The sequence below is a fragment of the Poromitra crassiceps genome, assembly GCF_964638095.1.
Source record: "Poromitra crassiceps genome assembly, chromosome: 19".
Taxonomy (NCBI): Eukaryota; Metazoa; Chordata; class Actinopteri; order Beryciformes; family Melamphaidae; genus Poromitra; species Poromitra crassiceps.
In genome coordinates, this window is record NC_139646.1 from 10,162,955 (window position 1) to 10,175,433 (window position 12,479).

Sequence of the window (12,479 nt, forward strand, 5' to 3'; positions counted from 1 at the left end):
CTATACGTTTTTATAAGAGTAGAAAGAAGAAGAATATATGTGAAATCGTACAATTATGGAAAATACCATAAAGAACAGAGTCATTAAACTAATTTTTGAGACTAGCATGATTTTTCATAATTTAGAGGTCGGCGATGATCATTAGCCTACTTTCAGGAAGGTATTATTATCTCTTTTCTAGTTTGATACTTAGGCCTATTTGGGCTGCTATGAATTATATGCCATAAAAATGTCAGCCTGTAAACTATTTCGCAAATAAAAGGTGAATAGACTGAATCTGGGTGGTATAGCCTCCATCATCCTTGTCAAAGTTGTAATAAAAAGGCAATTTCATACTGTACTATGGCTAAATTGTGACTGGATATTGACGCCCCTTGTTGTTTTATTCGCTGTTATCCCAGTAGAGCCCATGGTCGAGCCACCTGTGTCGCACACCTGAGCCACCGAGCTGAATAGACTCCACTCCCAACTGCGCATGCGCCACTCGCTCAAGGGCTGTACTGTCATGGCGGGGACGAGCTGAAGCTACCGGGGTGAATCAGGAAGAGAATGCAGTGCAACTGGGTTAACGCTGACATTTAAACAAGTCTCGGAGTTTCCTGGGGAGTACCGAGCGGACCTCCGTCCTTTGGCGACTCCAGCCGGAGCTGCTGACGGACTTGAGCCCCCCTGTTTGGGAGTTTTGCTCCTGCCAAGCGCGCTACCTGTCAAGTGTTTGGAGTCAGTGACAATAGCAACTTCCACTGCTGTGCGTTTACTACCGAGCATGAAAGTCACTGTATCCTCCTTCATCATCTGACTGACAGAGGAGAGGAGAGGGGCTAAGGACGAGCTCTGTTTCACTTGCTGGCATGGCTGTTGCCTGCAACACAGTGTAATTTCCTTAACGGCTTTTAACTGCATTAATCCATCCGGCTCGTATCAAGTTACGGAGCAGGGGAGAATAGACGTTCTGCGGGGAGTCGCAGTGACAACTCCAGGCTCGCAGTGTCAACGGTTACCCGCGTCCCCCAGCGCTTTCCCGACCACTTTCCAGGCTGATTTTCCAAGCTAGTTCGGATGGGGAGGGGGATATGTTCTCTGTAGACCGTCAACAACTCATCTAAAGACGAGATCAGATAGATCAGGCGTTTTCTCCTCCGACATCGGTTGGACTGTCGTCCATTGGAGGTGAACAGGTGCCTTACCTGTGAACGCCACCTGTCCCCTCCTTCCTTAGCAACAATGGCTAGCGAAGAGACACCGGCTGCTTCGCGGCCAGGTGATGGCAACGACGGGAAATCGGGCACCGCCGTGGCGCTCAACCCCGGGATCCCTATCAGGGGGATAAGGATGAAATTTGCTGTGCTTGCTGGCCTGGTGGAAGTTGGGGAAGTTTCCAACCGAGACATTGTGGAGACAGTGTTCAACCTGGTAAGCTGATTAGAGCTCAGAATAGGCCTTAGCACTGCCACACTTCAGGCAGTACGGACATGGCTTAGCTACTGACAATAGGCTGCTGTGACATGTGTTTGGAAAAGTCTGGGCTGGCTGCCTCTTCTTCCTCCTGAAGTTAATTTGCATACATAAAAAATGATGATTTCGCAGTACTGTCTGCGCTGCAGTACGGGATAGCGAAGTGTCACGAATTGCATTGGCTTAATGGTGGTGGTAACGTAGCCCATTTTGCAGAGTGTCATCATGAGTCAAGATAGGAGGCTTAATGATCCCCCCTGGTTGCCCTTACCTAGGCTTTTTCCAGTAGTAGTTAGCCCAACGTTACATATTGTGTCATGCAGGTGTCTCTTTTGGGAATATTTTTCTTGTCGATTTTTACTTGCAAGGTTACAATTTGTTTATTATTGTTTTTAAATAATGGACATGGCTGTGTGTGTGTGTGTGTGTGTGTGTGGGGGGGGGGGGGGAGGGGGGGTTGGCAAAGATAAAACAGTGTTGATCATGTTGTGAAGTGAACTGACTTAAGTCTGTCAGGATTGTCACTAGGGCAGAGCAGATGACAGAGCAATTCATCTGGATTGCGATTCATGTCGACTTCATGACACATCCGGGTCAGCCATAGTGTCTGTCAGCCTTATCTGTCTACCTATTGGCCACCACAGGACCTTTACACGTCTGTCTGCAGCACTGATAGGTCCATGGCTGCCTGAGTTGTGAAATGACATTGCAGCGCCTGCCTGTGAATGAATGAAACTAACAAGGAAGTATAGTAAAAAAGAAAGAAAGAGAGAAGGCGCTCTAGCAGAGTTTGACTCGTTAGTCGGGAGGAAAGGAAGGGGGGAGGAGAGGTGAAGGTGGAACCGGCAAAACTGCTTTGTCACTGTGGAAACACAATGGAGGCCTTCAGCAAGGGAGACTCATCCTCCAATTTCTAGTCACACACACTTTGCTCCAACACCAACCCCCACTGTGGAGGCACATACACTGTAATAGAGCCACTTCTCCTCACATTGTCTTTAGCACTGCAAGACTATTTGTCACCCAACTGTATAAGAAAGCTAAAAAAAAATCCAGAAAGGGGTTAATGGTAGATTGTAGCTAGTTATTATCATCATTTTGTTTCAAATGTCAAGCGCCAGATGGAGCGTTTTTGAAAAGAAGCAAAGTGCATTGGGGTCATTCACAGTGATTGGCTGGTTATTCAAAAGCATTTCAGTGCTAAAATCTTTGCTCCATCGTAAAAGCCACTTAACAAAGATGATCCTGCTGCTGAAATGCCTGAGAGACAGAAGTGCCAGGGTTTTCATCTGGATGCCATGCACCTTTCATGTGAGGGCCATGTTGGTTAAAGAGATATTTATTTTTCTTTGGTAGAAACTGTTCACTATTTAGATGTGCCAACAAAAATATTTGATTGATAGCGATGTCGTTCACTCATTTTAATTAACCTATTCGAAAAAGAACCATGCTCATCATTTTTGTGTCTTTGGTTGCAGTGTTCAAGATGCAGTTTTGTCTGTTGGCCTGCTGTTGTTATTGAGAGACAGAGAGAAACTGGAGGCAGCAAGTGTTGACTGACAACAATACCAAAGGGAAATATTGTTTTTAGCTGTGCTGTACTCGGGCTGGGTATCTGGGCACAACTGATTTCCTGATTTGATACGATTCCGATACACAAGGTCCCAATTTGATTTGATTTCCGATCTTTCAGTCACAATACCAATTTTGCTTGGATATGAAAGAGATTCTCAAAGAACTAATACTGTAAATTGTACAAGGAAGGAACCCTCTAACCTGGTGCATTATTCAAATATTAATGTTTAGAAGATCTCGTTGCGAAACAAAAACCAAACCAAGCGAGCCTAACCCCGGGTTAAAGCTTCAAGCATCCACCGGAAAAGGCACGATATTAAAAGATTGATATTGGGATTTGTGAATCGATATCGGTTCCTTCAAATGAATATCGATTCATATTGGAGAAATATATATTTTTAACCCAGCCCTATCATGTACAGTCCCCGAAGCAGTGCCACATTAGTGCAGTGTGCATGTATTAGAATGTTTTCTTTATTAGGCAAAGGGACAGTTCGTGCTGCACAGAAATGAGCTGAAGACACAGTCACAGCCAACTCATTTGTCAGAAATGTTGGAAGAGTCAGATGTGTTTCCCGCTCCCTGGGCTTGACATGAATCCCTGCAGTCATTTATTTGTTTAGCATGGTCAATGTCACTTTAAGGTTTTGGGAGATGGAACTTTGCATTCCATTCTAAATGTTTACTCCCAACCCCCCCCCCCCACACACACACACACACACTTTCTCTTGTACCCCCCAACAACTCTACCCCCCCCCCCCCCCCCCCCCTCCTCCTGTTATTGGGTGATAATCTGATTGATCAAACATAGAGACCCGGGACTCCTCTTCAGAAATAAGCTAATTTGCAGTCTTCTCCATGCATGGCTCACACTCTGTGTTTGGTCAAATAGATTTCTCTGAATATTGTCCATGAACTGGATAATGTGACTGAAGGCAGTGGTTGTGTTGTGACTCGTGACAAGTGTTGGGGTTACAGAGACTGTAGAAGAAGCAGCGTTGTGTTTTGCCTGGAGGTCTAGGAAGTCAGAGGAGAGGGAGGGACAGTGTATCTCATTTCCCTGGGCTACAGTGTAGACCTCTATTACCTGGTGGTCAAAGCACACTGCATTGTGCCCCCATGAAGACAATACCTGAGGGTCGTAGTACGCCTTTTTACTTTAGTGTAGCTCCTCTGATGCATGCTAGCATGGGATCTTCTTTCAGATTCTACAGCACAATAAGCCTAACCCAAAGCTGACTAGATCAGAGAATGATGAGTTAAAAACCTAGGCTATTTAAGCTCAATTTGTATTTGAATTCCAGGGTGGGGTCCCACTTAGGATCACGACCCTAAGGTTGGGAACCACTGATTTAGAAGGTTTTCTTGGTCACAGTCTAAAATAGGGCTGGGTTCAAAAAATCGATTCTCCGATTTTTAATCGATTTTCATTTTAATCCTCGATTATCGATTCATATGTCCAGAGATTGATTTTTTTTTTTATTAATTTTTTTTTTTTTTTTTTTTTTTTTTTTACTAAACAGGCTAAAATATTGTGCTGTGTGTGGTAGTTGAAACATAGTTTCAAGTTGACGTTTAATTATGTTTGTAGTTGAAACAAAAACATAAATACTGTAGGCTACATGAATGGAAATGTTTGATCATTATTAATATCTACTTTTAGAAATTATATAGGCTGAAATCAAATCACTGTGCATAATTGTGAAAGTGTCTTTATTGACAGATGAAAAGGCTGTTATTTACCCTTTGTCACCACGTGGTGAGTAAATATATGTGTAACTAAAACCATTAAAATTGACAACAGGTCTGCAACTTTTTTTCCCCATGTATCTACTTGGCTGGTTGGAAACCCCTGTGTTACATAACTGGACAGTCATGTAATTCAGGGTACAGCTCAAAAACCACGTTTTGGTATCACTAACCAAATCAATATTGAAAATTGGTCGAATCGGAATCGAATCGAATCGAATCGAATCGAATCGAATCGAAATTAATCGATTCGCAACCTTGTGAATCGGAATCGAATCGATTCTTGAAATTTGAACCAATACCCAGCTCTAGTCTAAAAGTCTCTCGACCAGGTGTACCGGTAATTAAATGCCTGCTGGCAACATAAATTGAACCTTATGTGACAAACAGCATCCAATTTACATGAAATTTACATGGTCTGCTCTACAAATGATATGTCAGCAACATGACATAATTATTTGGTCTTCTCTAGTGCCACATAGTGGAGACAGGAAGTAACATGTAACCCCTTTGTGCAGTGTCCAAAACGCATGAAAATTCAGAGCTGCGTCGCCCGGGCGCCATTCAGCAACGAGGCTGCAGCTGTGGCAAACCCGGACGTGCACTAATGGGCGGCCCGGCCACGACTTCATTGCTACAGAGCAGCTCTAATGAATGATTAGATCCAAGTAGGCTGGTTCTCTCCTTTTAGACATGCGTTGTGATGAAGGCCTTTGTCAGTTGACTTAATAATCCATATCTATGTGGATGACGTTCTAAACAAGGTCTAAAAACGAGGTTTTTTGATACCAACTTGAAACCCTACCTACATTTGAAGTAGAATCTTTTCATTATATTCAAACACACTCGAACCATTAAAATCCTTGTCCACGCGTAGTGTTGCAGTTGCAATGTGAAGCAAAAAGATGACTAAATTGTTTTTGCCAGTAAACTACTCGAAAGTAAAGTACAGCCCCTGCAAGTCAGTGGAGCAGAGAATCCCCCAGGACTCTGTAAACCATTGACTAATGTATAGCTGTGTGGGAAGAGCTGGCCTGATCCGGCCTCATTGCTGCTCTCCTAGGTGACACGGGAGATGTGCGAGTTAGCAGCATGGAATGTAACTTTGGCTTTACCTTAACGCAAGGTCATAGAGTTGGCCTGCAGCCTGGGGTCCAGAAAGCTAGCAGAGGCCACTGGAAGCCACCGTGTACATGGCTGAGTCTGTATCAGTGTTGCTCTCCAGGTATTTCCAAATTCTTAAACATTAGCCGCCCTAGATACAATTTCTGCTTCATTGTGGAGAGAGCCAGAGGGACTGTAATCATGCGTGTAATCATGCGTGCAATCACGATTCAATCTCTATGTATTGTGTACATTACGATGATATGAAAGCTTTCATTCTGATATATTCATCATGGTGGGGTCTGAAAATGCATCACTCAATATTTCAACAAACAAGTGGCTCTATCCCAACACAAGGCGTTGACAACTCTTAAAGGATAAAGCTGTTGTTTTTGAATGCAATTTGCTTACCGTCAATAAATCATATGAAGATAACAAAATCAGAAATGATTTTATTTTGCCAAAATTCAAGTCCATTTAGCCATGTCCCCTCAGCCATAGAACTCCATTGTTTAAAAAACGAAACAATTAAAAAGACGTCGAAGTCAGAGCCATGACATTGCTCTGTGCAGCACCGGGCCAGCCGACTGTGAGACCCTGTGATTGGTCTATGTATGTCATAGCATCATGAGCTGTGATTGGTCTATGTAAGTCAGATGCTGTCATAGCAGCCTGAGCTGTGATTGGTCTACGTAAAATATCGCTGTAGCACCTCCCCGTGGGTGCATTTTTAGCTGTGATCAGCAATGGTCCAGCTCGGTTGGTTGGTCGGTTGGTCGGTTGGTCGGCTGGTTGGTCGGTTGGTCGGTCGGTCGGTCGGTCCACAAAAAGTTCACCAGGCTTTAGCAGGTACAGTTTTCCCTAGGAGGCTGAAATTTGGCATGGAGGTCAAGTGTGTGTGTGTGTGTGTGTGTGTGTGTGTGTGTGTGTGTGTGTGTGTGTGTGTGTGTGTGTGTGTGTGTGTTCATGCCAATTGGCTAAACGCGGGCGTTGGGGGTGGCAAATTTCACAATGGAGTGGATGATGTCACACTCTGACTGACATCCCACATCTGGTTGCAGCTATTGCGAATTTGCGCTTGTTCCAGTTTCCCCCCTGCACCAGACGGCTCTCCATTTATAGTGGTAGAATTGAAAAGGTGACTTCCGGGTTGACGGCTAAAAAACGCTACGTAGGAAGGAAGTCCGAAAGTAACGAGAGTACAGAAAACGCATCGTTGCTTTTGTTAATATTTTCATAGGATTTGTTGATGGTAAGCAATGCATTAAAAACATCAGCCTTATATCCTTTAAGATGACTTGGAATTTTAATTCAGATTTTTTTTTGAACCCAAGCCCTATTTGCTTACTTACCAGTGATGATGTGATTGGTAGATTCCTTTCTCAGCACAATCCATGCTGTTCCTACTAGCTCCAGATAGTTAGCCACAAAGCAACACAAGGTCAATGCTGGGGTCACGCTCCTGTCTGTGCAAGCTGACTGAGACTCACTGAAATGTACTCTGTGTGCACTGTGGAGGACAGTTCAGTACACGACCACACGAGCTGCCAAACTGAATGCCGTTATAGCTATAGAATAAAAGTCCTCTAATGTTTCAGGTCTCATCAATATTTCATTATTATGTGCCTGTATTTAGTTTCCTTTGTAAGTAGCAGCATTTAAAAAAAAAAAAAAAACGCTTAGTTTTGTCTTTGCTTCTGTACCTCTATCTGTGGCAGAGAAAACTCTCCCCCCCCCATTTTTATAAGGTGTCATTCTTTGTCTTCCAACTCACTGGCTGAACATGCGCATCATCTCTTTGATGGGGCGTCGTTGGTTGATACTGATGCTGAGGATCCTCCTTTGAGATATGGCTGTCAGGAAAGAAATGAACTGTTCTCTAAACTGGATCTTCTCTGTTTCTTTAAATAGTCTACTTACTTTCTCCACTAACCACTGCAGGGGGAGATTGTCAAAATAGCTAGTAGTATGTTGCAGAATTCTAAACAGTATTTCAAGTGCTAAAAATGATTGAGTTGCCTTGTATTTGGTCTCAGATGTGTAGGCTGTTTTTGCTCTGCACTTTGCACACACACACAAAATAAATGCTTTATTTACATCCAACGATGCATAAACAAACATAACTCACGTTCGACATGGATTATGGATGTTTTAAGGTGAGAAGCAGCATTGTCCCTGCGACATGGCTTGGTTCCCTCTTTTACTGCAGAGACAGAACAGTCTATCTATGGACAGAACAGAGTTTGTATGGTGCTTGTACATTTCTTTTGGATTGGCCTGTAACCTGGAAGTCTGAAGCCTGTATCAGCAAGTTTGCCCGTTATTAGAAACGACAGCATATAAATATTCAAAAGACCTCTGCTGTGTGCAGGGCAGGTAAGGCCTCTGCTGTGTGCATGGCAGGTAAGGCCTGAGAAGACCTCTTTCACATAAAGGTCATATGGGCACACACACACACACACACACACACACACACACACACACACACACACACACACACACACACACACACACACACACGCACACAGCCTAGCTCAAGAATAAGTAATTTTCTCTGCTCTTCACTGACAACAACATCAGGCAGCGGGCTGTTGGGTGGGAAAAACATTGAGAGGCAGCAAGCCATTCCAATATCACATGAATATTTATACAGCCATACTTGGCCACATCATGTATTGGTAAGATGTCTGACTGCTAAATCAACAAACTAAGCATAATTTATAGTGTGTTTACACAGAGGTTTCTGTAGGCACGCCCGTTCCAACTGGTTTTTCGATAGCTATAACTGAGGTGTTTCATTTGATGCTTCACCTGTATGGCTTTCTGTTATTTAAGCCAGCAGCAGCAGATCAGATAATGCACCAGCACTGTGCCTCATCGCCTGCTGTCTGCTGACAAACAGACAGATGGTGTTAACTCTCAGTTTGAAAGAGATGTGTGTGTCAGCTAAAAGAGCAGAAATATTTTATTTGCTTTTTTTTTTTACACCCAGCAGATATATTCCAGATCATTGTATGAGAACGCGACAGACATGTTGAATCGATTTTTAACCACTTTCTAAATATGTGTGGTGTGGGATGGCACTGGGTGTAATTAACCAAAACACTGATTTGATCATCGTTAGCCCCAGTTAACTTCAAGTCAAAAGCTCATATTATGATAGTTGTTATCATTTGTTTTCACATCTTTCCTTGGACACACGGATCTTCAAAATTTGGTCCAGATGGCAATGCTAGTGCTTAACTAGTTTAAGAAATCTTTTTTTTTTTTACCCTCCTATCTGGAATGATGAATGTGGACAACTCTGTGTTGTTCTGGCAACTGTCCTCACCGAATTGTTCAGTATTTATAGAAGTTTCAGCTCAATGAGCACAATCTTCATTAGTATTGCTTTGCATAAATTGTATTTGTATGCTAATTAGTGTACAGTTTGTAAACATGCAATCTATTTCTTCATATATCCACAAAATATTTTTAAAAGTCCAGCTTAAAGTTGGATAATATGCAGAAGACAAATCCAATCCATTGTTGACTTGAAGGTCTGTCATGAAGTTGTCAGAGAATGTACGTCTTATTTTGATACACTTATCTTATTTTGATACACTTGTCTTATTTTGGTGTCACTCGCTTCCACCATTCTCAACTAATGATGAAGCCTAATGTCTTTGCTAATTAGTATCTATCCACCACCACCAGAAGCCATTCACAGCAGTCTACCTAGTTTGCTTTCAAACATCCTGAAATTGTTGCCTGGATGAAATACTTTTGGCTGGACACCTATTACACCGATAACATGCCCACTGGTAACACTAACACTGTTCGTTTTTATGGAGGAAGAAATGAAAGGAAAACTGTTCTGGTTAGACCAGCAACTAACGTTAGTTAACGCTATACTGTACATCTTATTAACACAAATTATGCCCTCCTCCTACACATGTAGGTAAGACCGTTAGCTAAGCCTGCGTGTGCATTCTGTTATCACTGCGAGCCATCTCTGGAAATGTGCTTTTTTTACCACAGCTTAAAGTCGATGCTAACTTAGCATCATTGCTAGCGGGAGGCAGGACTTACCCAGCATTCAGCCAATCATTGCCTGCTTACTGCTGCTTGCTGGTAATGTTAATCCCCATGTCAGAAAAAGTCTCCAGATGTGTCGCTAACGTTAGTTTCTTTTGAGAAAGAATCTCAACGGGCGTCTGAAAAGTTGTCTCGAGTCGGATGCACTCATGAGTTGTGAGGCAGCCAGTGTTGTGACTGTGACAGCGTCCAAGCTAATGTTAGTACGCTACACAGCAGCAGGGAGGGACTGACTGGAACGTGAGGAGCTTGTTTCATTCTGCTCCGTCTTGTCTCTATGACCCTATAGAATGGACGGTTAAAGCATAGACTCTTGCTTACTTTAAAACTTGTATTATCAACATTGATATAACGTAACGTTCGCTCTAGTCTAGCGGGTCTATCCGACTGGTGTCTCACTGTTATTGTTCCCTGGAACAACATGCACTAGGAACTAACAATCCTATTGTTACAGAGCTTCTTTTTTTTTTTACCTTTATTTTTACGGTGTCACCGGTAACACCGGTGTTGTCACGTGTTTATTACCCGGTGGGAAAATGTCCACACCGTGGCATCCCTAATACTAGGTTTTGACCTAGTCTTGTTTTGGGTATCTGTGATTGCTGCAGTGACACTGACTCTTTTAGGAACCAGGGCAGTCGTGTAGTGTACCGTTTGCCCTACATCTCTCTCCTCATTGTTTCTTGTGTAAACACTGGTGCTAACTGACAAAGAGTTTATAACAGAATGCTACTGGTCATGCCGGTGGAAAGCTGGGAACACACACACGGAGATAACAGCCTGGTAATTAAACTCTTTAGGTTGAACCTATTTATTTTGGTAGCTTTAGTGTTTTGTGACTCTTTTGTGACTGTGACCGCATTGCTGGTTAGAATCATTCATGATTGACTGGGAAAATGTGGCTTGAGTGACATTCTCTTCACATTCAAGTACTGTTGAAGTGCTCTTAATGAGCAAAGCACCCCCAACACAATCCCCCCCCCCCCCCCCCCCCCCCCCCCCACACACACACACACCCCAGTATGGTGAAGGCATGACCTGCCCCACTCTGTCTCCGATTGGCTTACCCTGATATGTTACCCAAACCTTAAGTTGACCAATCGTCACTCCTCATGCCTAAGCCTTTGTTCACACCTGGCGGCTGGCAGTGGCACCTATGCTTACTTGTTTTTAGACAGATTAAATCAGTGTTGTATTATGAAAGATGAGATTCACTTCATGATAAACACACGTGGAAACACTGAAGATAGCTACTACAATTCAGGGATGGAATGCTCTTCGCTATTGCAGCCTCCTCTCTTTGTGATTTATATATTTCTAACATAGAAATCCTGCCTAATACTTACAATTCACTTGCCCATATAACTGTAGGGTCCAAAACTTAACTTTTTTGTCCACCGGCCAAATGGCTAGTAAATGTTCAAATGTTACCAGCCAGTCAGATTACCATTGTTTTTTTTTGGCTGATGAGTGAAGCAATATTATAAGCCAATCACTGACGGCACATCCCAGGACTCTCTTGAATATTGATTGATTTCTACTGACTCTGATATTCCTCTTGTGTTATTGGTTACTGTACTTGTTACTACTACTAAAACATGAACAGACACTAGATACAAGATGTCTTTGCAGTCACTGCCAAATCCAGCACTCTAACTGGAGTGTATAGCTTAACCTTTGACCCTGAGAGCATGAAGTTCAGTATCGATGCTGAAAGGGAACATGATGTACCTTCACAGGATACAAGATGCAGCCTGGGCAATCACCTGGGGAAGCACTCGAGTGTTGTCTAGAGATATGAACGCACGCACACACACACACGCACACGCACACCCTGCTGTCTGCACGGCGTAGCCGTAGCCCCATCAGAGAGCTTGCCTTCGGGCTTCGGCTGACACAGTCACGCTGGGAGCCGGGGGAATACTCTGGAGGTCTCGCGATGCGATCAGAGGTTGGCTCTGAATGGCACCACGCATGCGCCAGTATTACCTCCACTCCACATAGCTCTCCCGTTCGCTTTGCACTATGCAACTCCCCACCAGAGTTCATCCTATCAAAATGTGGAGTGGGCGGATTCTAAAGTCTGAATCCAGGCTATTCAGAAATGTGCATTTTCCTGAAAAAATGCAATGACAAACATCAGAGCTGAGACCAATATTAAAGGAGGATATGGGGAGCAGTCTCCTGAATGGAGAAAAGAAACATTATGTTGAAGCCTTTAGGTTTGACCTGCTTTTTGGACCCCAGGACGACTAGCGGTCATCTAGGTGGCTGGCAGCTAATGGGGATCCTTTAATAAACAATAAACAACAATAAACAATAAACCTGCTATGTACCTCAGGCAGAGAATACAATTTGTTTAGTGTGAGAGTGACTGTTGCTGCTTGTAGTAGGGCAAAAATGCTATCAGCAGAGCTTCCAACAGGTTTAACACAGCGTGCCTCAATCCCAAAAAGTAGTTTTTCTCCTGGAGTGTTCTGTGACGTTATTTTCCACCTTTCCCCCATGACGTCTGCTAT

General features: G+C 43.3%; 1 protein-coding gene across 1 annotated transcript in view; it reads left to right on the plus strand.

The window, feature by feature from the left end:
- Positions 1-944: 944 nt before the first annotated feature.
- The window catches only part of lrba (LPS-responsive vesicle trafficking, beach and anchor containing), a 283,347-nt gene continuing 271,812 nt past the window's right edge, over positions 945-12,479 (plus strand). The window contains 1 exon segment of the mRNA XM_083655531.1: positions 945-1,413. Coding sequence (XP_083511657.1) covers positions 1,225-1,413 — 189 coding nt within the window. The 5' untranslated portion in view covers positions 945-1,224.